Source organism: Leptonychotes weddellii, chromosome 15 (genome assembly GCF_054177405.1).
Source record: "Leptonychotes weddellii isolate Sample4059 chromosome 15, ASM5417740v2, whole genome shotgun sequence".
Lineage (NCBI taxonomy): Eukaryota > Metazoa > Chordata > Mammalia > Carnivora > Phocidae > Leptonychotes > Leptonychotes weddellii.
Genome location: NC_138383.1, coordinates 27,896,068 through 27,922,355, shown reverse-complemented (window position 1 = coordinate 27,922,355; position 26,288 = coordinate 27,896,068). Strand labels below are relative to the sequence as shown.

The 26,288-nt window shown below is 49.3% G+C and overlaps 1 protein-coding gene across 6 annotated transcripts; it reads left to right on the top strand.

Moving 5' to 3' along the window:
- The first annotated feature begins 93 nt into the window (after nt 1–93).
- MTMR4 (myotubularin related protein 4) lies at nt 94–25,112 on the top strand. Of its 6 annotated transcripts, XM_081805280.1 has the most exons (20): nt 272–383; nt 1,568–1,606; nt 2,219–2,394; nt 5,465–5,554; nt 5,912–6,028; nt 6,532–6,614; nt 8,603–8,763; nt 8,880–8,976; nt 9,157–9,270; nt 10,114–10,310; nt 10,570–10,698; nt 11,149–11,260; nt 11,756–11,951; nt 12,191–12,376; nt 12,456–12,626; nt 12,771–12,925; nt 19,119–20,517; nt 22,174–22,284; nt 22,517–22,605; nt 22,827–25,112. In XM_081805280.1, exons 3-20 carry the CDS (start codon nt 2,389–2,391, stop codon nt 23,002–23,004), a joined length of 3,591 nt encoding a protein of 1,196 aa, XP_081661406.1. In that variant the 5' UTR covers nt 272–383; nt 1,568–1,606; nt 2,219–2,388; the 3' UTR covers nt 23,005–25,112. The 6 variants fall into 6 exon arrangements, with proteins under 6 accessions (XP_081661408.1, XP_081661406.1, XP_081661407.1 ...); XM_081805282.1 differs by lacking the exons at nt 272–383; nt 2,219–2,394 and adding an exon at nt 94–108; XM_081805281.1 differs by lacking the exon at nt 2,219–2,394.
- The last annotated feature ends 1,176 nt before the right edge of the window (nt 25,113–26,288 follow it).

The window sequence follows — 26,288 nt, the reverse complement described above, 5'->3', positions numbered from 1 at the left end:
TCATCCAGCAGCCCCCCTCTTATTGCTCTCTCATTGGCTGCCGCAGGGACGCGCTGTGATTTCCCATTGGCCGAGCCTCCTCTCCGGGGCCGTGCCTCCTCCCTCCAGGTACTGTCTTGTCTTCCGGCACCCGATAGGCTGAAGGCTGGGAGGGCGTCTGCCCCACTTGACCAATGAGCGGAGTGAAGAGTGAGGGCGGCGGCTGCGTGGTGGGGGCAGGGCGGGACTTGGTGTGGCTATTGGCCAGGGCGGGCACAGACCGGAGATACGATTGGTTGGGGAAAGAGGCACCGTGGTGGGGTCGAAGCTGCGCGGCCTCGGCAGCTGGGGGAGACGGAAGTGGTGAGAGCGCGGCCTCGGAGGGTCGGGCGGACGCCGCCTGGGTGAGTCACCGTGCCCCGTGCACTGCTAGTCTGGGAACCGCAACGACCACGTCTTGCCCCGCCCCGCCCCAGCCCCTCCGGCTTTCATGGGCCCCGCCCTCTGTCATTCTGGGCCCCGCCTCCGAATCTTTAGGCTCCGCCTCTAGAACCTGGACACCTGGGCTCTCCTGCCAGACTGGCCCGCCTCCCCCCCCCCCTCCCCGGCCCGGGGCCAGATCCCCTTGGTCCGGGAGCCCTGGGCATCCCAGCCCTGGTCCTTGTTCCTCCTTCCCTCCCTCCATTTCCCTGAGGCTGCGTGCCAGTGGGCGGTGAGGCAGCACCTCTGGCTTGCCTCTTGCTGGCTCCCCCGTGAGGACGGGTGGGCTGTGATCAGGGAGGCTGGCAGGACCACAGATGGAGGCTTTTATCCCCGCGGCCTTCCGCAGGGCACTGCTGGACTGCTCCTGAGCTCGGATAGCAGGCATGAAAGAAAGTGTCAGTAAAACCTGGGCCTGGATCCCTAAGTGGGCCAAGGAGGCCCATCCTGAATTTCTGTTGCTTGGGCCCATTTGACAGGTACTGACTCTGAGGCCTGGGGTGGCCTAATTGTCCCTGTTCTGTGGCCTCCTCCCACAAACCTGCATCCCACTTAGTGCCAAATACTTTCAGCAGATCTATTCAGTCCTGCTGCCAGAAGGCATTCTGCTCACAGGTTGTGGTCCCCTCCCTCTTGTCCTCTGCTCTGGACTCTGCCCCCAGTAAACAGGTCAGGTGGGTGCTACTCCCAGACTTAGAGGCTGGCAGAGCGTTCCTGTGGATTCATGTCCCTCCAGGGCCAGAAGTTAAGTCCTGGTTGGGCAGCCTCTCTTTTCAGAGTTGGCAGTTCTTTTGCTTTCCCAAAAAGAACAGTGTTTGGAGTGTTCTTCTCTTTCTGGTCTGGGAATCGGGACCCTTGAGTTCTGCTGAATAATCTTGGATGACACTTATTCCTGCTCCAGAACTTTGTGGCCAACTCCATGCCCTGCAGAATCACTTGTTGCTTTCTCCCCACGTAGCTCACATTGCCTCTGTCTAGCACGGGGACTTGTGGAGAGGCCGGATTCTCTGTGAAATTCGCTGTAGAGGTTAGGAGCAGATGTGTGGCATTTGCTGATTCTAAGGTAATGTTAATGGTGCTCTTTAATCTTGTTTCTGTCTTTTTACAGTAAGAAGCAGACAGCCAGGACCCTCACCACAGTAGAATGGTGAGTATTCTCTCTTTCCTCAGACCATTGTGTTTTCTATAATCCTTCTGTCTTTCTCTGTGAAGCTGCCCTACCTCTCCTGGACCTTGAGCTCCATGCTACTCTGTTCAGCCTCTAAACAGGTTCATCTCTCCTGGAAATAAATTAGGGTTTCTTTAGATTGCAAAACATCAGCCAATATACAGGAAGCCTTAGAAGTCTTTTCCTGCACATGCTATGTATGCCATGCCTTCCCTATACTACCACTGGCTCTCTTAGCCTTTCATAATGGCCCTTCTCTTGCTTTTCTTGGGTCCCTGGTGGAAGCTCTCTGTTCTGGTCTGAAAAACCAGGCCTCCTTTATCTCAAGATCCTTGCATTTCCTAGTGGGCCCCTCGAATATTGTGGGTGCTGTATCAGGAGTGACTCCACCAAAATGGTGGGGCTTCTCCAGCTCTAAGATGCTGCTGTCTTTTAAGCTCCTGCACTCATAGCTGACTGGATATATAGCAGGAGAGCAGCCTCAAGGGGTCCCGAATATCACTGGGTTGTGCAGGGAATAGGGGTGGGGGTGATAATGATCCTGTATACCTTCCATTAACTGGAAATGCCCTTCTCTCATCTCACGTTCAGGGAACCCCTTACCTAACCCCGGAGAACTCGGAGGAGGAGGCAGTGAGATGAAAAGAGAGCGGAGAGTTGCAGGCCCTTGCTCTGGCTGTATCTTTTCAGTTTCTTCAAGTGTCCCCTGTGCAGGTTAAGGAATTCAGTTGGTGAGAGGACCTCTCCTTCCCTCCGCAGGCATGTGGGTATGTGGTTCTGGTCTCTTCCTAGAAAGCCTGCTGGTCTTGGTCCCCACCCACTAATAGCCCCCTTCCTTTTTTCTTCTGTGACTTTCCGAAAGGACCATGGGCTTCAGAGTTAGCCGAGTCTATTTTTGAATCCTAGCACCACCATTTAAATAGCTTAGGTAACTCGCATATTTTCTTTCTAAGCCTGACCTCTCACCAGCAAAACAGGTTAATTCTTGGAGAGTTGAAAGGTTTTAGTGAGGGGCGCCTGGGTGGCTCAGTCGTTAGGCGTCTGCTTTGGCTCAGGTCATGTCCCGGGGTCCTGGGATCGAGCCCCGCATCAGGCTCCCTGCTCTGCAGGAAGCCTGCTTCTCCCTCTCCCACTCCCCCTGCTTGTGTTCCCTCTCTCGCTCTGTCAAATAAATAAATAAAATCTTAAAAAAAAAAAAAGAAAGGTTTTACTGAGATAATGTTTGAAACCTGTCTGGCTCATAGTAGATGCTTAATACAATGTCAGGTTTTCTCCTATTCCCCCCCCCCACCCCCACCAAAGCAAAACCAAAGCCCTGGTTTCTGCAAGTTACCAGGCACAGGAAGTGTGGGGTTCTGACCAGCAACTTCTGTGATTCTTGAGGACACGTTGAGCCTCACTGTTCCTTATTCCTTGGCCCTCTACCCAACTCCATCCATACCCTACTCTTTGTTTTTGCATAGCTTTTGTGGTCTGTAGTTCCAGTCTTCTCTTTCCCAGCCTAAAAAATTCTTCTCCAAGAAGGACTTTCTTATCCAGACTTCAGAGGATGTGAAACAAAGGGAGATGGAGCTGAAGGAGTAGGGTTGGGCAGAGGCCATGGAATAAAAACACTTAGAGAACTTCCCTTTCAGGAGTGTGGTGTGACCAACCTGGCATAGACCAGTGTCTGTTCTAAGGGGCAAAAAAAGGGAGTGCGATTTAGTGACGTCAGGGATTGGAGGACACTGGTGGACAGGGGTATGGCAGGTGGTGGTTTTAGGGAAAAGAGGAAGCCTTGAAACCGTAGGTGGGCTTTATCTTGGGAATTCAGGACAGGCACTGGGGGAACTCAGTGGGGAGAGCATGGGGACAGAGGGTGAAAAGAGGGGTGTGGGCCGGCTCACCTGAGAATATGGGAAATGAAAAGATGTAGGAGGGCTTGCCTCACCCTCTCACGCGGTCTGGGGGCAGTCCCGCAGCCCAGACTGAGAAAGCCCCCACACGTCCCCTGAGGACGCCCTCGCACGCCGCCGAGGGGCCGCGAGGAGGGAGGAGCCTGGAGCCGTGGGCGGGGCCGAGAGGATCCGCCCCCCCCACGCCCCTCCTCGCGCGGCCCCGGGCGCTCCCCTCGTCCGGCTCCCCTCCCTTCCGCGCTCGTGCCGGAGGGCGGAGCCGGGCTCGCTCCATTGTGGACAGGAGGGAAGAGGCGCGCGGGAGCCGAGCCGAGGCCCCGCCGCCAGCGCGCTCGCCTCCTGGTCGCCGCGGCTGCACCTGGCGGGCCCCGCAGCCGGGATGCGGCGGGCGCCCGGCTCTGGCGGGCAGCGCAGCGGCTCCGGGGACATGTGCGCTGGCCCAGACCGCCCGCGACCATGAGCCTGACCGCCCGCGTCTCCTGCTCCATGCTCAGCTGCTTCGTAAGTGTTAGCCTGGCCTGCGGGGGCCCGGGGGTCCCAGTGCTTACTGCACCCGCAGCCCCGCCCAGGGCCAGCCCTTGGCGATTCCGAATTTTAGCCCATCCCCCTTCTCGTGGCCCCTGGCAGGGGAAGGGGGGTTCCCTTTTCCTTCGTGGACTTGCTTTCATCTTCGGGGGCCGGGGATTATGGAAAGCGGGGGCTGGAAATTCTGTGACCCATCTTGGCCCCGCAGCCACTGCCCTTGACTGCAGATCTCCAGGCCCCGCCCTGCAGGGGTACATCCTTTTACCTCCGCCTCTCCATCTTGGTCCCACCCGCAGCATCCCTGCTTGGGGATGTGGGATGTGGCTGGTCTGGGATGTTACGGGGCCAGTCGGGGAGCACAGGATGTCTGAGCTGTTTCCCTGGCTCCACTCCCCTCCCCCTTCCACCACTCCATACCTCACCTGACACGCCAGTCTTTTCTCCTTGACTGTCCCCCAGACAGCCTCTCTTCTCCATCTTCCCTGCCTCTGCAGGGCTCCGTACCTCTGCATCATTCCCAGTCCTCCCCTCCTCCCCTCCTCCTCCCCCTCTGGCTTAATGCTCCTTCCCAGCTTCCCCCATCTGTCCTCTCAGATGTTCCCACCCCTCCCCTCCTTACCCCCACCCCCACCCCCCGTGGGTGGCTGCCAGGCCTCCTCTCTCTCTCCCCTGGCCTTCCTTGAGTCTCCTGGTTTCTCCCAGACCCGTGGATCCCCTCTTCACCCCTCCCTGGTAGTTGGGAGAGGAGTTACTTCTGCTTGCTGTGGGTATTCCTTAGGAATTCCCCTCTTATCAGTAGGCAGGGCAGGTTGCTTGGTAGGTGGAGGGGTGGGGGGGGAGGCTCTTGAGCAGTGTGGGCCTAACTGGAAGATAAGCTCAGCTCCAAAACACATCCTCCTTTTGAAAGCATCCCTGAAGGCCCTCTAGAGGCATGGGACTGAATCCCCCAACCCACTTCTCTTTGTCTCCTTCACCTACCAGACTGAAGTGTCTGTGGCTTTAGGGGCCCGCTTTCCCTCCTGTCCCCATATCCAGCTGCCACACCTGGTTCCTCTTTCTCAGGGCAGCACCTCCCGTTCCCACTTCTGTCTTACCCTCACATTGTTTTCTCTCTTTTTCTTAGTTTTCTCTCTTCCTCCATTTGGGAAATATTGGTTCTATTTGGTTCTGCTGCTCTTCGAGGAGTGCAGACTCCCAGTTCCTCTTCGGACCTTACTCTTCCCTTAGGCTGACTAGGCTTGAGCACCCCCTCCACTTCTCCCCTCCCACCAAGCCAGGCCCCTTTTCCTTCCTCTGGTGACCAAACCTTTATAAGTGTGTAGGGGGTCTGTGCAGGTTTATTGAGGGGAGGGGAGCAGAATGAGGTCTGCTGGGCCAAACGGAGCCTGGTGACTTAGGGCTGAGGCTTTCCCCACAGGGTGAGGAGGGGCCCCCCAGCCTGGAGTACATCCAAGCCAAGGATCTGTTCCCCCCCAAGGAACTAGTGAAAGAGGAGGAGAACCTGCAGGTAAGGAGGAGTTGGGGGCCCAGGGTGGGGGAGCTCTCTGCCCAGTTAAAAAGACCTTTCCTTCCCTCCCCCACAAACAGCATCTCCAAGGGGATCTCGTCCTGGGGCTTTGGCTTCCTGTTTCCGGGTCTCCAGAGGGAGGGGAATCTGTGTGTGTGCGCGCTACGGAGCCTTTGGCCCCAGGGAAGGAAGGGCAGCTTTCCCGTGTGGCCGTTGCCTGGTGCTGCTACCGTGGAGAGGACTCTGCTGTTTCGCCTTGGCCCAACTTTTCCCGAGGGAATCCCACAGGTCGGGGTTGGGGAGGGCAATGGAGGGATGACTCACTTCTGGACTGAGGGTTCCTCTGTCCCTCGACAGGTGCCCTTTACAGTGCTGCAGGGTGAGGGAGTGGAGTTCTTGGGCCGGGCAGCCGATGCCCTCATTGCCATCTCCAACTACCGGCTGCATATCAAGTTCAAAGATTCTGTCATCAACGTGAGTTCCTGTCTTGTTCTCCCGCACCCAAGGCAGAATCCCTGCCTGGTTCGAGGTGGGATTGCTCCAGCGCTGGACTTGATCATGTCTCCAAAGAGTTGGGGTTCCTTTCTTTTTCTCGCTAACTTTTTGTTTTCCTGCCTCCTTCTCCTGGCTGTGGGTCTGTCCTCCTGCCTCTCTCTTATTCTTCCTTCCCTTACTCTGTTGCTGACCCTTCTAAGGGGCACAGTGGCATTATTGGGAAGAGTGCCGCTTACCGACCGTGTGGCCTTGGTTAAGCCACCCAACTGAGGTTCAGTTTCCTTCGGAATAATTTGGTGTGAAAATATCTGCTTTGCAGGGTTCTTGTGATTATTCTTTAAGGTCACATAGGTAGAGGACCCCGCACAGTTACCAGGCACTTAACTGGCCCTCAGTGAATATCAGCTTCCTTCCTTGTATTGGATACATCCCCATCTAGGCTGGGGTGGGGATCTGAGCTTTAGTTTGCCCTTCCTTTAAAGGTCCCCCTCCGGATGATTGACAGTGTGGAGAGCCGTGATATGTTCCAGTTGCACATTGCCTGCAAGGACTCCAAGGTGGTGAGGTGAGAACAGTGGGGCTACGCTCAGGTCCTCTGGCCCTGGTCTTGCCCAGACGTCTCTGATGCAGGGTTTCTCTGGAGCAAGAAGGAAAAATATTGTCTCACTTTCCCCATGAGGAAGAAAAGGTAGAAACCCTCTGTCGGTTGGGAGGTCAGTTTCCTGACCCACAGTATCTTGACCTGAAAAAATGGGATAATGCATAGCTCATGCAATTGTCATAGGGATTAAATAGGGTAGTGAAGGCACCTAGGATTGGCATGTAGAGCTCACATGATGGTGGGTTCATTTATTAGCTCACTTAACATATATTTATTGAGCACTCTACTCTATGGCAGACTGTTATAAGCACAGGGGATACAGCAGGGAACTAGTAGAAAGAATTCCCTGCCCTCATGGAGCTTATATTCCAATGGGTAATTACCAGCAGTAAATAATGAGTAAAATGTGTTAAATGATAGTAAATGTAAAGATGAAAAAGCAGGGAAAGGGGATATGGAGTGCTATGGGGGTGAAAGTTGTAGCTCTAAACAATAGGGTCAGAGAAGGTTGCATCGAAAAGGTGACATTTGAGTCAAGACCTGAAGAAAGTGACCATGTGGATATTTGAGTGAAGAGGGTGCCAGACAGAGAGAACAGTGAGTGCAAAGGCCCTGAGGTGGGTATTGTACCTGGCATATTGGAAGAATAGCCAAGAGGCCAGTGTAGCTGGAGTGGAGTGCACGTGGGTGAGGGTAGTGGGATATAAGAGCTGAGAGGTAAGGGGGGTGTCAGAGTGTCATAATGACTGGCTTTTACTTTGAGGGAAATGAGAAACCACTGCAGGGTTTTGAGCAAAGGAGAGATATGATCTAATGTTTTTTTGTTTTTGTTTGTTTTTTTTTTTAAAGATTTTTTATTTATTTATTTGAGAGAGAATGAGATATAGAGAGAGAGCACGAGAGGGGGGAGGGTCAGAGGGAGGAGCAGACTCCCTGCTGAGCAGGGAGCCCGATGTGGGCCTCGATCCCGGGACTCCAGGATCATGACCTGAGCCGAAGGCAGTCGCTTAACCAACTGAGCCACCCAGGCGCCCTCTAATGTTTTATAGAATCGCTCTGGCTGCTCTATTGAGAATAGATGGGAGGGGGTCAGGCGAAAAGGCAAGGGCAGAAGCGGAGGGACTAGTTAAGAAGCTCTCGTAGTGAGCCAAGTGAGAGAGCATGGTGGCCTGGCTGGGGTGGCAGTGGCCAAAATGGCGGGAAGCGTTCAGATTTTTGAAGGGAGAGATGACAGGATTTGCTGACAGATTGGATATGAGAGAAAGAGGAATCTGGAATGACTCCAAGGATCATTAAAAGAGTGTTCAGTTTAGAATCTGTCATGTGCTCAGGTCTGTAGGGATTCAGAAGGAGAATCCACACTGGCCTTCCCTTCAAGGAGGTTGAGGTCTAGTTGCTGAAGGAAGACTTAACAGTGGCAATATGCTGTGGGAAAACTGTTTAATACTCTAAGCATATTAAGACTGAGAGAGGAAGGGGTCTGTAAAATTGGGTGGGCTGGGAAGGCTTCAAAGAAGATGGGGGACCAGAACTGTCTTCCAAGTGTCCTTAGGATGTGGCTTGGCCGAGAGGAGGCGTTATCAAGAGGAAGTGAAGAAACAAAGACACAGGAATGGTGTGAATAGGACTCCTGCCTTCAGCAGGAGTCGTGAGAGAACATGGAGTACCAGGACATTCAGGGACATGTGGTAGAGTTTAGATTTGATGTAAGAAGTGGTAGGGCTCCATTTGAAGGGATAAGTATGTCCCAAGGACTAGAGTTCTTGGGAAGACAATTGTCACAAAGACAAGTTCTCTTGGCCAGTGTCCCTGGTCCTCCCCAGGGTCCCCATGCTTTACCTCCTGCTTTAAAGCCTCCCCTCCCCACATCCTTCCTGTGGCCTTGTTTTTGACCCTTATGGCCCCAAGGCACACCTGTCTGTTGTCTCAGTCTGTGGCTTCTCGCCTGGCAGGTGCCACTTCTCCACTTTCAAGCAGTGCCAAGAGTGGCTGTCACGGCTAAGCCGGGCCACCGCGAGACCTGCCAAGCCTGAAGACCTCTTTGCCTTCGCCTACCATGCCTGGTGCCTGGGGCTGACAGAGGAGGACCAGCATACCCACCTGTGTCAGCCAGGTAAGGCCAGGCTGTTTTATTTGGGAGACTTCCTATCTCTTGGTTCTTAGCCCTCCTCCGCCCACAGACATGGCGCCCTTGGAGGCTGACGGGCAGGCACGGGGGCTGTGTTGCAGGAGAGCACATACGATGTCGGCAGGAGGCCGAGCTCACGAGGATGGGCTTTGATCTGCAGAATGTCTGGAGAGTCTCCCACATCAACAGCAACTACAAGTGAGAGGGCAGGGGGTGGAGAACCCAAATACCAATCCAGACTCCGACCTCGCTGGGCCGAGCCCCTGGTTCTGTGACAGAGGAGGCCTCCTGGTCTCTCTTCCCACAAAGCCACCCCTGGGGATCTTGTTGTCACAGGCCTTAGATCACTCTTGGTGACCCCATCTGGTCTCTTCACAGATTGTGCCCCAGTTACCCCCAGAAGCTGCTGGTTCCTGTGTGGATCACAGACAAAGAGCTGGAGAATGTGGCTTCCTTCCGCTCCTGGAAGCGGATCCCCGTGGTTGTGTATAGGTGAGCAGTAGGGGACAGGAAGCAGGGAGGACACTTCTTATGCAAGAAGGACGGAGTCAAAAGTGGAGATTGTGCCTGGTTGGCTGGGAATTGACACCTGCAGGAAATGAAATAATTTCCAATCAAAAACTGCCTTAGCTCTTTTCTTCTAAAGATGAGGCTTTTGGAGAATACATTCACTTTACTTTTCCGGAGGATGTGTGTGTGTGTGTGCGTGCGTGCGTGTGTAAAATGTTGCATCAATGTGTGTACAATGTTGTGTGTGTAAATTGTTGCATTAGAACAGGGATAGCAAACTATGGCCTGGTGAACCAAATCCAGCCTGCAGCCTGTTTTATGTACAGCCCAGTGCTATGAATGATTTTTACATTCTTAAACGGTTGCTTTTTTTTTTTTTTTAAACCCAAAAAGAAAGAAGAATATGTGACAGAGACAGGCTGTGACATGTAAAGCTGAACATGTATTGTTTGTTTCTTTACTGAAAAAGCCTGCCGATCCCCTGCACTAGAACATTGTAGCTAAAATAGAGTGAGATAGCAGCTATGAGGTTAGGAGTTGTTCTGCTATGGGCTTAGGCTTGTTCTCTTGCTGGGATCTGTACCTGGAGCAGGTGCTGTGCAGATTCAAGAAGTCAAGGTCACCTTGGGAACACACAGACCGTTTGAGAAATGTGTGTGACAGCGCTTTGTAAACTGTAGAGCCCTCTAGATATGTCAAGGGCTTTTAGTTGCTAGTATCACAGCCTGGGTGAATGGGTAGCCCCGGTCGGCTCTGGTGGTAGGCCTGGGGGGCCGCTGGGGGCTGCAGACGGCAAGGGCATGATGGTTACTTCCGTCTCGTCAGACACCTGCGCAACGGGGCTGCAATCGCCCGCTGCAGCCAGCCGGAGATCAGCTGGTGGGGCTGGCGCAATGCCGATGATGAGTACCTGGTCACGTCCATCGCCAAAGCCTGTGCCCTGGACCCGGGGACAAGGGCCACTGGGGGCTCCCTCAGCACTGGGAATAGTGATGCCAGCGAGGCATGTGACACTGACTTCGGTAAGGTGTTTCGGGTGGTGCTGACTCGCTGGAGAGCCCCCACCTTGGCCTCCTTGGCTTTCAGGGAGCACGCCCCCACCCCCCCCATGAGAGGACAGGAAGAAGACAACACACAGGGTGCCGGGGTCCCTGCCCTTTGGGAGGCTGTGGGCGGGCAGGAATCTCCAGTTGTATGTTCTTCTCTGCTGAAAGAGAGTGTCCCAGGGTAGGCTGACGCTGGGCTGGCTGACCCAGGGTCTTCTCCCTGCTGTGTGTTTAGATTCCTCCTTGACTGCATGCTCTGGAGTGGAGAGCACAGCGGCCCCCCAGAAGCTGCTGATCCTGGACGCTCGATCCTACACGGCGGCAGTGGCCAACCGGGCCAAGGGTGGAGGCTGTGAGTGCGAAGGTATGACTGTTACCCGCCCCCCGCCCCGTAGCTGCTCTGTGCTCTGGGTGGCTTCGGTGGGGAGGGGCCTGGGGGCAGCTTGTGTAGTGGAAAGAGCCAAACAAACTTGGCTTGGAATTAGGACTCTTCCACTTAGCTAGCGGTGGCTCATTTGCTGCATCCGTCCAAATTTTATTGTCTTATCTGTAAAATGGGGATGATAATAAAAATTATTGACCTAGAGCAGCCACTGTATATTGAGAGTTTACTATATGTTGTCATTACTAGTAGTACTATGACAATCACTTGTCATTAATATCCTCGTTACTACTGTTAACATATGGCCCCCAAGCATCCAGAGCGGAGTGGTCCGCCCAGCCTGGGAAGCCTGGTCCACAGGGACCACTCTTGTCCTGGATGCCTGTTTCTAGGACACGCTCTTAGGCTCCACCCTCATCTTTATGTCTACAGAATACTACCCCAACTGTGAGGTTGTGTTCATGGGAATGGCCAACATCCATGCCATCCGGAACAGCTTCCAGTACCTCCGGGCTGTGTGTAGCCAGATGCCGGATCCCAGCAAGTAGGTGGTCCCGACCTGCCCCCATTCTGTCCTCCCTCGTCTTGTCCTTCACCCCGTTCTTCTAGTTCTTAGAAGATGAGCTGGGGAGATGGGAAGTGTGGAGGTACGGGAGACCCGAGGGCCTGGTGCAGCGGGCCAGTTCCAAGAGCACATCTTCTGCTCCTCAGCCAGCACTTTGGAACGGCCACAGTACACCGGGTTCCTTTGGTTTGGATCCGATGTCCTATGTAAAGAACACAGAGAACTGGGGGAAGGATGGCTAAACGTGCACGCGATGCTTCCTGTTCCTCCCTTGGTCCTGAGTCTCTTGTGTGCCTCGGGTCTTGTCTTCTTTACCTTCCTGCCAGATAGCTCCTGGCAGAAAGGCCACGGCCTGGACCCCTTGGCTTCAGCCCTCACTGGGGACTTCATTCGGTGTGGCTGGCCGTGGGTGGCGGAGAGACCGGTGGAGCCTCAGCGCCCTTGGTGACGGACTTGATTTCTGCTCTCGTGTAGCTGGTTGTCGGCCCTGGAGAGCACCAAATGGCTGCAGCACTTGTCGGTGATGCTCAAGGCAGCCGTGCTCGTGGCTAATACCGTGGACCGGGAAGGCCGGCCCGTGTTGGTGCACTGCTCAGATGGCTGGGACCGGACGCCACAGATCGTAGCCCTGGCCAAGATACTACTGGACCCGTATTACAGGACGCTGGAGGTACTGAGTGGGGTTGGGTGGGAAAGACCAGAGAGAAAGGGGGGTGGGGAAGGTATTGGGCCCTCTGGATCTGTCTTGGGGATCTTTGAGTAGAGGACATTGGTGGCTTTGAGTCCCCTTCTAGGATCAGTTCTGCTCTTCTCTGAAGTTGCCAGCTCCCTGCTTTGGGCATCCCCTGGGGAGTAGTAGCACACTAGCCTTTCCAGAAAGGCCCTATGCTTGGACTCTCTTTTCTGTAGGGCTTCCAAGTTTTAGTAGAGTCTGACTGGCTAGATTTTGGGCACAAGTTTGGAGATCGCTGCGGCCACCAGGAGAATGCAGAGGACCAAAATGAGCAATGCCCGGTGTTCCTCCAGTGGCTTGATTCTGTTCATCAGCTGCTCAAGCAGTTTCCCTGCCTGTTTGAGTTTAATGAAGCATTCCTGGTAAGTCCTAAAGCCTGTGGCCAGGGGCGGGGGGACAGGTGGCCGAGGCTCCCAGGTGCCAACTGTCTCGGCCCTCCAGGTCAAGCTGGTGCAGCACACGTACTCCTGCCTCTATGGCACGTTCCTGGCCAACAACCCCTGTGAGCGAGAGAAGCGCAACATCTACAAGCGGACCTGCTCTGTGTGGGCTCTCCTGCGAGCTGGCAATAAGAACTTCCATAACTTCCTCTACACACCTGGCTCCGACATGGTAAGTCCCCACCCTTGTCCTGTATGTGCTACTTGGAGACCTACAGGGAGAATGGGCTGAGTAAGTGGGGGGAACGTTGGGCTGAGAGAAGGAAGAGGGACCTGGAACAGCTCACAAAACCCTGGTACGGGGCCGCTTCCCTAGGTCCTGCATCCTGTGTGTCACGTCCGGGCCCTGCACCTCTGGACAGCTGTTTATTTGCCAGCATCATCTCCATGTCCGCTCGGGGAGGAGACCATGGACCTTTACCTTTCCCCGGTGGCTCAGAGCCAGGAGTTTTCGGGCCGCTCTCTGGACAGGTACGAAGAGTCCTCCTTGCTCTCTCCTCTCTGCCGGGAAGGCAGCGATTGCCTTGTGCCTCGCCTCATGTTCTCCAGCTTTCATAAGATATTTAAAAGCAACTTCTTGACTCAGTTGAAGGAGAAACTTGGCTCACGACTTGTAGCTAACCTGGAGTGCACTCTGTGTGTTTTCAAGGTCCTCTCTTAAGATAAGATGGGTTACCTTCTTTCCTGGAGCTGCTGTCACCCCATGTGACATAGTCAAGCAGGGGAGAGGGGAAAAGAACAGAAAGGACTAGTTCAGGAAGGTTTGTGGGAATGGTCTTGATGTATGTTCACTGATAGAAGACCTTGGGGCACTTGCTATCTTAGTAGTGACCTTTGCTATATGCAGCAATAGCTTCTGGAAGCATCTGATTCTCAGGGAAGTGGGTTCCCAGAAGATGGATGGCCTTCCCATTCTCCCTCAGAAAAAGGCCAGCATTTAAAGGCAGACAAAGAAGTTAAAGTTATCTTCTGGCTAAGTACTTGGGGGAAGTAGAATGGATGTTAGTTACATTATAAGAGTATTGCATGTTCCTAGTTAAAAAAAAGTCAAACAATGTAAAAGTAGAAAATGAAAGTCCTACCTCTCAGACCCTTGTCTCCCACAGGTATCCACTGCTAACACTCTGGTGCCTGTCCTTCCAGATGTTTATTTCTACATAGATATAGCCACACGTCACAATCTCATATAGAAACATTTTTGGGGCGCCTGGGTGGCTCAGTCGGTTAAGCTTCCGACTCGATTTCTTAAAAAAACATTTTTTAAGATGCAAGAACAGAATATTTTGCATACTCTTTTGCAAGTTGTTTTTCCCATGTTGTATTAGGCTGTCACCCCTCTAAGGCACATATAAAGCTGTTTTATTTATTTTTTAAAAGATTTTATTTATTTACCTGACAGAGAGAGACACAGCGAGAGAGGGAACACAAGCCGGGGGAGTGGGAGAGGGAGAAGCAGGCCTCCCGCCGAGCAGGGAGCCCGATGCGGGGCTCGATCCTAGGACCCTGGGACCATGACCTGAGCCAAAGGCAGACTCCCAACGACTGAGCCACCCAGGCGCCCCTAAAGCTGTTTTATTGATTAGTGACACATATAAGAGTCCAAAATTAGAGTGTATCATAACTTATATAACCAGTTTCCTATTGGTCATTTAGGTGATTTGTTTTTTTTTTAATTGTTATTGGGAGTGCTTTAATTAACATTCTTAACTATGTATATGTTTTTTAAAACAATTGTGGGTAAAATACATTTACCATCTGTACACCATTTAAGTGTACCGTTCAGTAGTATTACCTTATATGTGTTATCTTTGCATTTGTGCTAATATTTTTGCCAGATTATTTCCTAGAAATGAAAATGTTGGGTTCAAAGGATATGTACATTTCAAAATTTTGATCTTTGTTTATTGGTGGAGGATTCTTAAAGTTAAAATATAACTTAAATTATTGGTTGAATATTATAAAGGAAAAAAAAAATCCTACCACCCTAAATTATCGGTTTTAGGGTCTTGAGTCCATGGTCAGGGGCCCATGGATAGGTTTCAGGAATTCTGTGATTTTCTTCCTTCCCCATACTATTCAGAATTTGGGTATAGGTTCATAAGTTTACTTCTCCAGGGAGAGGGCCCAGAACTTATCAAATTCTCAGTTAAGTTCTATCACCCATTTAATAATCACTGCCTTAAATATCTAATCTTTCTTTTCTTTTCTTTCAAGATTTTATTTATTGGGGTGCTTGGGTGGCTCAGTTGGTTAAGCTTCTCTGCCTTGGGCTCGGGTCACGATCCCCGGGTCCTGGGATCAAGCCCCGTGTTAGACTCCCTGCTCAGCAGGGAGCCTGCTTCTCCCTTTCTCTCTACCTCTCCCCCTGCTTGTGCTCTCTCTCTGTCAAATAAATAAATAAAATCTTTTAAAAAATTAAAAAAGGTTTTATTTATTTGAGAGGGAGAGAGCAAGCATGAGTGAAGGGAAGGGCAGAAGGAGAGGGAGAAGCAGACTCCCCACTGAGCAGGGAGTCTGATGCAGGGCTTAATCCCAGGACCCCAAGATCATGACCCGAGCTGAAGTCGGATGCTTAACTGACTGAGCCATCAAGGTGCCCCTAATATCTAATTTTTCAATTCAGTTAATGTTTCTTTAATACCTACTAGCTGCCTAGTACTGTACAGGTTTGTGGGCTATACCAAAGAGAAGATATTGATCCCATTTAAGATACTTTTTAAAAGCTATAATAAGACAGGGCGCCTGGGTGGCTCAGTCGTTAGGCGTCTGCCTTCGGCTCAGGTCATGATCCCAGGGTCCTGGGATCGAGCCCCGCATCGGGCTCCCTGCTCCGCGGGAGGCCTGCTTCTCCCTCTCCCACTCCCCCTGCTTGTGTTCCCTCTCTCGCTGTGTCTCTCTCTGTCAAATAAATAAATAAAATCTTAAAAAAAAAAAAAAAGCTATAATAAGACAGACATGGACAGCTAGAGATCAGTTCTAAGTTAGCATCTAAGCAAATAAGAATGTGTGTAGTTCAAAGCTATTGGGAGAAATGAGAAGTTAAAAAGGGATCATTTGGTGACTGTTTACTTAGAGAAGTTTTCATGAAAGACCAGGCAGGAGCCTTGGCTTTTTTGTGTCTCTAGCATCTGGCTCGGCCTGGCACATAATAGGTGCTTTAGTAAATGCTTAAATGAACAAACAAATGAATGGAATAAAGGGACTTGTGAGCTTGGTAACAAGGTAGTGGAGAGGGGTCCAAAAGAATTGGATACATGAAAGATAGTTTAAAGAACAAAAGAAGAACCTCTCTAGAGCTGGCAGGGGTTAGGAATGGGTCATTTTGAGGACTAGAAAGGAAGAAATAGGGCTTTAAACATTATCCTGAGGGCGCCTGGGTGGCACAGTCAGTTGAGCGTCTGCCTTCAGCTCAGGTCATGATCCCGGAGTCCTGGGATCGAGTCCCGCATTGGGCTCCCTGCTCGGTGGGGAGCCTGCCTCTCCCTCTGCCCTTCTCCCCCACTTGTGCTCTCTCTCTCTCAAAAATAAATACAATCTTTAAAAAAACAAAACAAAAAAACCCTCCATATTAAAAAAATAAAATAAACATTATCCTGAGTTTATTTAGATTCAGTTGTCAATAGTAAGTCATTGTAGGAAGTCATTGTGACCTGGTGACAACAGGATTTTTGGAGAATGAGTCAGTGAGGTGGGTAGTTGGAAGCACAGAGATCAGTCAACACTATTGTAATTCAGATATGAAGAGGGGAGTTTGGAAAAGAGAAAGGATTAAAATCAGAAACTTTGTAGAGAAGTCATTAGCAGACTATGGAGTGACTGTGGGAAGGTAGAAGTGAAGAGTAGAGAGGACCTGTCAAAGACAGGTCCCAAGTCTTTGAGCTTAAAAACTAGGTGGATATTGGTACCAACCCAAAGACATTGGGAAGTTGAGAAGAATCAGTCTGGGCCGGAGGAGGAGATACAGGCAGGTTGGGATTGAAATATTAGCAAAGAGAAGGTACACTATAGGCAATTCAAGATGGAGAGTTGGATTTGGAGGACCAAGTAGTATGCAAATAAAAATGCTTTTTTAAATACCTGACCTGACTTGCCTTTGGTTCTACCTTTCCCTAGATCAAAAATGCCCTGAGCTCTTTTCTCTTTTTCCACTGAATTCCAACACATTCTGCTACACCCAGCTCAAATCCTACCCTTTCTGTGTAGTCTTCCCTGACCACCCTAGCAGGATGAATTGTCTTTGTTCTAGACTCCTCAGTCATTATTGTCTCTACCAGCATTATTATTACTATTATAAAAGATTTTACTTATTTATTTGAAAGAGAGAGAGAGGGCGCCTGGGTGGCTCAGTCGTTAAGCGGCTGCCTTCGGCTCAGGTCATGATCCCAGAGTCCTGGGATCGAGTCCCACATCGGGCTCCCTGCTCAGCGGGAAGCCTGCTTCTCCCTCTCCCACTCCCCCTGCTTGTGTTCCTGCTCTCGCTGTCTCTGTCAAATAAATAAAATCTTAAAAAAAAAAAGAGAGAGAGAGTGCACACAGGTGAGCAGGGGGAGGGGCAGGGGGAGAGGGAGAGAATCTCAAGCTGACTCCTCGCTGAGGGCAGAGCCCAACCCAGGGCTTGATCCCAGGACCCTGACATGACCTGAGCTGAAACCAAGAGTCGGAAGCTTAACTGAGTCACCCAGGTGCCCCTTAACCAGCATTATTGATTAAATCTTTTGTGCAGGTAGGAATCAGCTGTGGAAGATAGGAGACTGTTGATATTGTTGAATTTGGGTCAAGAGTACATGGGAGATCTTCATACTCTTCCACTTTTGTATGTTTGAAAGTTTCCGTAATAAAAAAGTAAAACAAAAAAAGGAAAAAAAAAGACAAAAGTTAGCTGTGGTACTTTTTAAAAATATAGGTGCCTGGTTCTCACTCTTGGCCATTCTCATTCATAGGTCTTAGATGGGCCTGGTTGTCTGTATATCTAGAAGATCTATAGGAACTCCTAATGTACACCAAATATTGAACCCCACTGGTCTGTTGCATTCAGTTGGTACCTAGCAGTGGACACTTGATCTTAGATTTTAAGCTCATTTATTTATTTCTCAAATTGTTTGATTGGCTGGTGCTGGGGATTCAAATAAGACACAGTGCTGCCCTCAAAGCACTTTCAAAGCAGGATATAAATAAGTAAACAGTAAGTGCAACAATATGGGAAGTACTGAGCAATGTGCTTTGAAATGGATTTTGTTTAATCTTCATGACGGCTTTAAGAGGTAGGTACTATTACCTTTCTCTGATAGATGAGGGAACTGAGGCTTAGAGAAGTTAAGTCGCATAGTTAAAAAATCACCAAGCTGGGATTCGAGCCCAGGCTATGGGACCCCAGAGACTGTGATCACAACCACTGCATGCCTTCCTGGAATTTTATACCACAAAACAGAACAAAATAAAAATCAAAATTGATCACAAAAGTAAAATCACACATAAAAATCTTTAAAAAACACAGTACATTTCAAAAACCAAACACTTAAAAAAATCAGCCGTATTTTAACTCAACCTTTGAGGAATTTTTCTGCATGGGCTGGACTGACTGAGGCATCTGAAAATAGGAGTCTGGTGAAGTCTCCAGTTTCCTGGCAAGTTTCCCTGAAGTTTTCATTGCTCTAAGGACTTTTGAAATGTGTTAAAAATCAGACATTCTTGAAAAATGTCTGTTACCCATTTGGTGTGCACGAATGCCTCTAGAACTCCTGAGTGCTTTATACTTGGGGAAGTTTCCATGGTGACTTAGGACTCCAAGGCACGCGCTGCTGCTATGTGGTTGTAAAAGACTGAGTTGGTTTCTACCGTGATGAAGGGATCATTTATAATAAGGAAAGTAGTAAAAATGACAAGTTGTGAGTGTAGTCTTAGTAAGTTTCTTGTTGTCTGGGGCGCCTGGGTGGCTCAGTTGTTAAGCATCTGCCTTTGGCTCAGGTCATGACCCCAGGGTCGTGGCATCGAGCCCCACATCGGGCTCCCTGTTCTGTGGGAAGCCTACTTCTCCCTCTCCCACTCCCCCTGCTTGTGTTCCCTCTCTCGCTGTGTCTCTCTCTGTCAAATAAATAAATAAATCTTTAAAAAAAAAAAAAAAGTTTGTTGTCTGCCTATAGTTTGAATCCTCATAGCATCTCTGTAAGGTATAATTTACGATGATCATTTTATAGAGGAAGAAAGCACATGTCTGAAAGGCTAAATAACTTACTTGTAGTCATATGGCTAATCAGTATCAGAACCAATATCATCTAGCTCCAAAATTGTTTTCCTTCTGTCTTACCGTGTATGATAGAAGCAGTTGGACATTAGGTTTGAGACTCAGGTATGGTCCTGGCTGGCTGGCTGGCATAGTAGGTTTAGAAGGCATCAGCATAGAAGGCATTGAAATCATGGGAGTGGCTGAGATTGCCCAGGGAGACTGTGTAGGGTGAGGACCGATAAAAGCTGGGGACAGATCCTGGATTCTGGAGGACAGAGTTCATGTCCTTCACTTTTTGCACACTAGACTTGTTGTAGTGAACATCGGTTATTTCTAATCTTAAATGTTATTTCTTATGAACTCTGGCTTTGATGGTCTGATTCTATATATTGGAGGTGGCTCCCATTTACTGACCAGGAGGTGTTGTGTTTGTCATTCCAGATTACCTAAAACCAGATCTATGGATGATCTGCTTTCTGCCTGCGACACAAGCAGCCCCCTGACTCGCACATCCAGTGACCCGAACCTCAATAACCACTGTCAGGAGGCCAGAGTAGGCCTGGAGCCCTGGCATAGCAATCCTGAGGAATCCGAGACCTTCGTGGAATCTGGGGCAGGAGGTCCTCAGCAGACTGCAGGAGAAATGGGTCTTCCTTCCCCTCTGCCCAGCAGCCAGAAAGACTACTTGAGCAATAAACCCTTCAAGAGTCACAGAAGCTGTTCTCCAAGTTACAAACTGCTTAGTACTGCAGTGCCTCAGGAGATGAAGAGCAACATCTCTGATCCTGAGATCAAAGTCCTGGAAGAGACTAAGGCACCAGCTCCAGACCCTCCTGCCCACAGTGAGCTGAGCAGGACTTTAGATGGCACGGAGCAGCCACCTGAACCTTGTCCTGAAAAAGCAGCTGTCCATGCACTCTCTGAAGTTTGTTCCAACAAGTGTCATGGAGTTTGTGATTTTCCTGAGTCTTCCCAGGACTCCCTGACAGGTGCCCCCCAACGGGCCCTGCTGGATTCCATGCTAGGTGTGCCCTCCAGATGTGCTCCAGATCACAGTCTGGGCACCCTTTGCAACCCACCGAGTGCTACCTGCCAGACTCCTCCAGAGCCAAGCACTGACTTCCTCAGCCAAGATCCCCCGGGGTCTGTGGCAAGCATCTCCCACCAGGAACAGCCCAGTTCTGTGCCAGATCTGATTCATAAGGAGGAATACGCTGGCAAAAGAGGGAATAATAGGAATGGGCCGTTACTGGAAAATCCTCGCTTTGGGAAAGTGCCACTGGAATTGGCCCGAAAGCCAATTTCTCAGAGCCAGATCAGTGAATTCTCTTTTTTAGGATCCAACTGGGACAGCTTCCAAGGAATGGTGACTTCATTCCCAAGTGGGGAGACCACCCCTCGGCGGCTGCTTTCCTATGGCTGTTGTAGCAAGAGGTCAAGCAACAAGCAGGTGCGGGCAACAGGGCCCTGCTTTGGGGGCCAGTGGGCTCAGAGAGAAGGGGTGAAGTCACCAGTCTGTTCTAGTCATTCCAATGGACACTGTACTGGTCCAGGAGGAAAAAATAACCGGATGTGGTTGTCCGGTCATCCAAAGCAGGTCTCCAGCACAAAGCCTGTTCCACTGAGCTGCCCTTCTCCAGTGCCTCCACTCTACCTGGATGATGATGGACTCCCCTTTCCCACGGATGTGATCCAACATAGATTACGGCAAATCGAAGCAGGGTACAAGCAAGAGGTGGAGCAGCTACGTCGACAAGTGCGTGAGCTTCAGATGAGGCTGGACATCCGTCACTGCTGTGCCCCTCCAGCAGAGCCCCCCATGGACTATGAGGATGATTTTGTAAGTATTCACCACTGCTATCCATCCATTCGTTTATTCTATCCATCCAGCCTTCTATCCGGTCAACATTTATTCATTGGGTACTTACTGTGTGCCACCGTGTTAGGTGGTTGGGCTGTAGGATGAAGGACATAGTCTCCACTCTCCAAGGGGCTCACGGTGTATTGGGAGAGATAAGCAGACAACCAGAATGATGGTCTTAAGTGTTACCGTGGAAGGAAGCATCAGGTGTTGGGGTCCGAGGTGGAGTGAAGGCTTTCCTGAGAAGATAATGTTTGAGCTGAGTGCTGAAGAATTTGTCATATTCTAGGTAGACAGTGAAAAGGAAATACCATTCTCAAAAGCATGAAGGCAATAAGTACTCCAATGGGATGGCTTGAACAAAGGGGTAGGGTGTGTGTTTGTGTGTGTGTGTGTGTGTGTCCACGTGCATGTACAGGTGTGCTGGGGCCATGCGGGAGGGAGTTGGGTAGTGACGTGGGAGCTAATATTAGAGAAGTAGACAGGGTTTGGAAAGGTCAGCTGGAGATCCCTTCTTGCTTGGATTCTGCCCTCAAGGCAGCGCCATTTTTGGCCACTATCATAATCAGATTTGTATTTTAAGAATATTATTCTAGCAGTAGTGTGTCAAGTGGACGAGGCAGTTGAAACCCACGTTGGGAGGCTGGTTAATATGTTTTGGAATAACCCAAGTGAGAGATGGTGAGGACTGTCTAGGCTTCGCTGTGTTGGGAGTCCTCCAGTTTGGGGACACAGTTCTTGGGGAGCTTCTAGGAGTCAGCTTCTTGGCCACAGTATCCTGTCATGAACACAGGCACTTCCCTTCCTCCTGTTAAGACATCCCCACTTGCCTGTTGTCTGCTTGCTGGGATGGGATGGTCAGCTGTTACAATACAAAAACAGCCATAGACAATACATAAATAAATGAGTGTGGCTGTCTTCCAATAAAACTTGATTTACGAAAACAGGCAGTGGGCTAGATTTGGCCTCTGGGCCATAGTTTGTGAGTCCCTGGTTTAGAATATAATGAGAAATATTTCCACGCTGTGATAAAGCATATTGGTTAAGAGCACGGGTCTGAAGCCAAAGTACAGTTGACCCTTGAACAATGCAGGGTGAAGGGTGCCGGCCCCTCGTGCAGTCAAAAATCCACTTACAACTTTTGAGCCCTCAAAACTTAACTACTAATAGCTACTGTTGACCAGAAGCATTACTGATAATATAAACAGTCAACTAACATACATTTTGTATGTTAGATGTACTGTATGCTGTGTTCTTACAGTAAAGTAAGCTGGAGAAAAGAAAATGTTACTAAGGAGATCGTAAGAAAGAAAAAATACATAGTCCTATACTGTATTTCTTGAAAAATATCTGCATACAAGTGGACCCATGCAATTCAAACCTGTGTGGTTCAAGGGTCAACTGTAGTAGGTTTAAATTCCAGGTTTACTACTTACTATCTCTTGACTTTCTCAATGCTTAGTTTCCTTATTTGTAAAATAGGGATGATAATAATAATAGTATACATCATAAGCTTCTTGGGAGGAATTAAAGAAGTACATGCATGTAATGTAATTAGAATAGTACCTGATGCATAGTAAACAATAAAGGTTAGTGATGGTGAAGATGGTGTTGATATCTTTGCCTTTTCTTCAGACATGTTTGAAGGAGTCAGATGGCAGTGATACAGAAGATTTTGGCTCTGATCACAGTGAGGACTGCCTTTCAGAAGCAAGCTGGGAACCTGTTGATAAGAAAGAGACTGAGGTATGTGCAGGCAAATGCATACTTACGTGAGGCACTGAGTTCTCATATTTATCAGAGATGAGTGACATGCTGTACACGGAGCTCTCTCCTAGATGACTGTCTTCTTAGGCAAGTAGTGGCCAACTATAAAGACAGACCTTGTTGTTTTCTCCTGAGATGCTCTCCTTGTTGCAGTGTTGCTCTTCCACTTGGTTGACAAGGACCTGGAATTTTTCTTTGTGCCTTCTGTTAGGTGACTCGCTGGGTTCCAGACCATATGGCATCACATTGTTATAACTGTGACTGTGAATTCTGGTTGGCCAAACGAAGACACCATTGCAGGTAAGATGTTCTGTAGGATTCTTTATGGCTTATAACACAGCGACGTACATGTATATGAGCTAAGTTGAGTTAATCTGAAAATGGAGATGTCTTTATAGGGACGATTTTTTGTTTTCGCCCAACTTTTCTCTTTATTTACTCATGTAAGGCCTTTTCGAGTATCATTCGTTCTCAGTATATGGGCATTTCTGATGAACTCTTCCCTCTTTGTGCTTTGGCAGAAATTGTGGGAATGTGTTTTGTGCTGGCTGCTGCCACCTGAAGTTGCCCATTCCTGATCAACAACTCTATGACCCAGTTCTCGTCTGTAACTCATGTTACGAACACATCCAAGTATCTCGTGCCAGGGAACTCATGAGCCAACATCTGAAGAAACCCATTGCTACAGCTTCCAGCTGAATGCCAGAGGAGATGACCTGTCCAATTTTAGCAGGTTTGAAGGGAGGATCTGCTTCAGGTGTACCTTTGAAGGTTCCTTGGTATGGGTCATGAAATCACAGAGCTCAAAGATACCATCTTGAGAAATCCTCCTTGGTACCATGAGACTGGAGCAGAGGAATTCCAATTTGGCAGGAGGTCTTCTACTGGTGAGACCCTCACCTTGGGGTAATGGTCCTGGATCCAGACCCAGAGTCTGGAAGCTTAATGTTGAGTTGGTGACTCCCGCTTTTCTCCTGGGGGTCACAAGATGATGATTTCATAGATACTGCCTGATGATGTGCCCCAAACAGCAATAGAGAGACATATGTATAACCAAACTCCAAGTGATAAACAGATCCATCTCTCCTCCACCTGGAAAAAAGCAGATTCTAGTATATAAGATAGGAATTCTATCCTATTTGAAATGAACTATAACCTGTTCCTCTGTGCTCTGTGTCTGTGCATGAAGGCTCAGTTTTAGAGGCACTCCCTCTAGTTGCAGTAGTTCTGTCTTTCTGTGGAGTTTGGTTTAAAGACTGGTTCAGCAAGTGGAGGTTTTGCTGTATTTTTTCACTTGGCTCATCAGCCAGCATCAGTGAATACTCAGTTTAGAGGGACAGTTCTAAGGAGTGAGACATTTTTGGGAGCAGAGGAAAACTCTGCTGATGTTCGATTCTGGCAAAAGTCAGTTATTTTGAGCTGTGAAGGCAGTAGTCTCTGTTACTCAGTGGCAGCTCTTAAGGTATGCACTGTGAAGAATGAGAAGGGAAAAGCAGAAATGATCCTTGTCAAATATTTGCTGATTGTGCCCGCCCTTTGCGCCTGACTTTTCCTAGTTGTCCTGGTGCTAACACAGGAGTTACACCTTGATCCTCTCCTGGCATGAAAATAAAACAATGGTTTTCTTTTTGTTGTTGTTCCATTGCCCACTTCCCTCATGTTGTCTTTCCCTTGGCTGCTGCCTCCTCTGGGTCACACTGCTTCTTATCCTGAACACTTGACACCTTGAGGGTAGAATTTAGCATTTGGTTTTTACCTCCTAGAATATGCTGTTTGGTATGTGAGGGTTTCAGTACAAATGCTGCTGTCTATTTCTGTGCACTTAACAATGGAACCCAAACAGAAGAGAATAAAGCCTTGATACCAAAATTGGGAGAGAAAATGTGTCCATTTGGACCAAACATTGGTTTTTTTTGTTGTTTTGTTTTGTTTCATCTTAATATGTACCAGTGGCACTTAACCAAAAGATACAGTGACATAGCCATGTACTTTGGTTGGGACAGATATAGTCTCCTTGACCTGTAATGAAACCACTAGTATTTCCTTTATACATTTTCCTTAATCCATTGGTGTATAAAAGGTAAATTACATTTAGGCTTACCTTACCTGTTTTAAAACTATGGTAGCTGTCTGTCTAACTGCTACTTTCATGTTGCTTCCTAGAAAAAAAAAAATTCATTTGAAAATAACTAGGGTCTGCATTTAGAACAAGAATTGTTACTTGTCCTGACCTTTTCTTCAGTCCTACAGAGAAGCATCTGCGCTTTTATACTTGTCATGGATGTAACCTAAAAAGTTTTGGCGTATTTAGGTCAGCCTAGCAGAACTTTTTTTTTTTGTTTAAATGGAGTTGAATAATGGAGATTTGTGTCTGGGAAATTCCTGAGATCACTGAAAAAGTAACAAACTATTCCTTGTCTCTGATATGTAAAATTCTCCTAAGCATTTTCTCAATCATTAAAATTTACTGCCAGTTGCGAGTGGCTTTTTAATTAAATTGACTTTCATTGCACTTCACTCTGCCCATTTTCAGGGGGAGTAAGACTGGTAACATTTGAGGAGACTCTATCTGTCTACTTTTGTGTGGCTGTTTTGAGGGACTGTCCCATCAGTGAACATACTGCATGGCCTTGGAGAGAGACTCTGGGCTCTCAGCTCAGATGTATTCATCAAATACTCCTTTCAGAGCTCTTGTGGGTGTAAGTGACATGATGTGGCCAAAAATCCAAACTGTGCAGTTGCGTTGTGACAAACATGCAATGTGCTGTAAAAACTCAATACAATTTAAATAAAATCTCTATATTAGTGCTGCTTTGTTGGGCCTTTTTATTCATTTTAATTTTTAAGAAGCTTGATAGTCATTTTTTCTTTGACCACAAGAAAGGACTGAAACATACTCCTTCCTCCCAACCATTTCCATTTCTAAATGGACCTTTCTTTTTATCAGCACAGCACCTGCTATATTCTTATTTATGTATCGGATAGGGATTTATCCTTATGGATACTGTGGAATTCTCTCCCATCTCATGTGAGCTTTATTTCTGTGTAATGTCTAAAATTGCACCGGCTGGTTGACCAGGCACACAGGATTGTATTTATATTCTTCCGATTCCCTCCTCATAGGCACCTCAGTTCTCAGTAAACCTGTCCTGAGCAAAATATTGCCGTAAAAAGGTCTATTAAAAAAACATATAAAATGGTACTATGTAAAAGGTGAATCGTTTACTCAGGATACCATACCCCCATCGCCATTTTTATTTTGGAGAGACAAGCAATTAAACTGTTAGTTCATATTTACGGTAAAATCTACAGATTATAGAGTTTATACTACAGTGTAATCTACAGATTGTAGAGTTAGGCCCTTTGTTCTCCAGAATGGCTGACTTTGAGTTGCCAAGTGTACACTCTTAAGAATTCGAAATCCCTACACGCCGGTTGTGGTGATAAACACGAATCTTCGCATTCGACACCGGATAATCGGGCTTATTTCTTTGCAGATTTACCCTTACCTGGTGGGCAGCAACTCCGCCGAAGTTCGGCGGTTCGCGTACGCCGCCGAGAGAACGCGACTCCCCGCGGCCGCGCCCCACGCTGTTGCACGCGGCCGGGCTCCACGCGGCGTCGTCGGGCGGACTGGGCGGCGCAGCGTCCAGGGGGCGGGTCGGCTCACGCCGCGTTCGGCTGCGCAGCGGGAACTCGAGGCCCCATTGGCCGCGCTGGAAGGCGCGTTGGGGGCTCGTGCGCCAACGGTCCCAGGGTCCGCGGCGGCCAGGCGCAGGCAGCAGGGGGGGCAGGGCGCAGCGAAGGCCGGGCGAGGGTGGGGGGGGGATCGAGAACGGGGTGGGAGAGCCAGGCTCGGCGGGGCGAGTCCCAGTGCCCGGGCGGGGGCGATGGAGGAGGCGCTGCTCTCCACCCCCATCAACCCCAACAACTTCCCCGCCAAGCTGTGGCGGTTGGTGAACAGTCCCCGGTACCGCTCGATC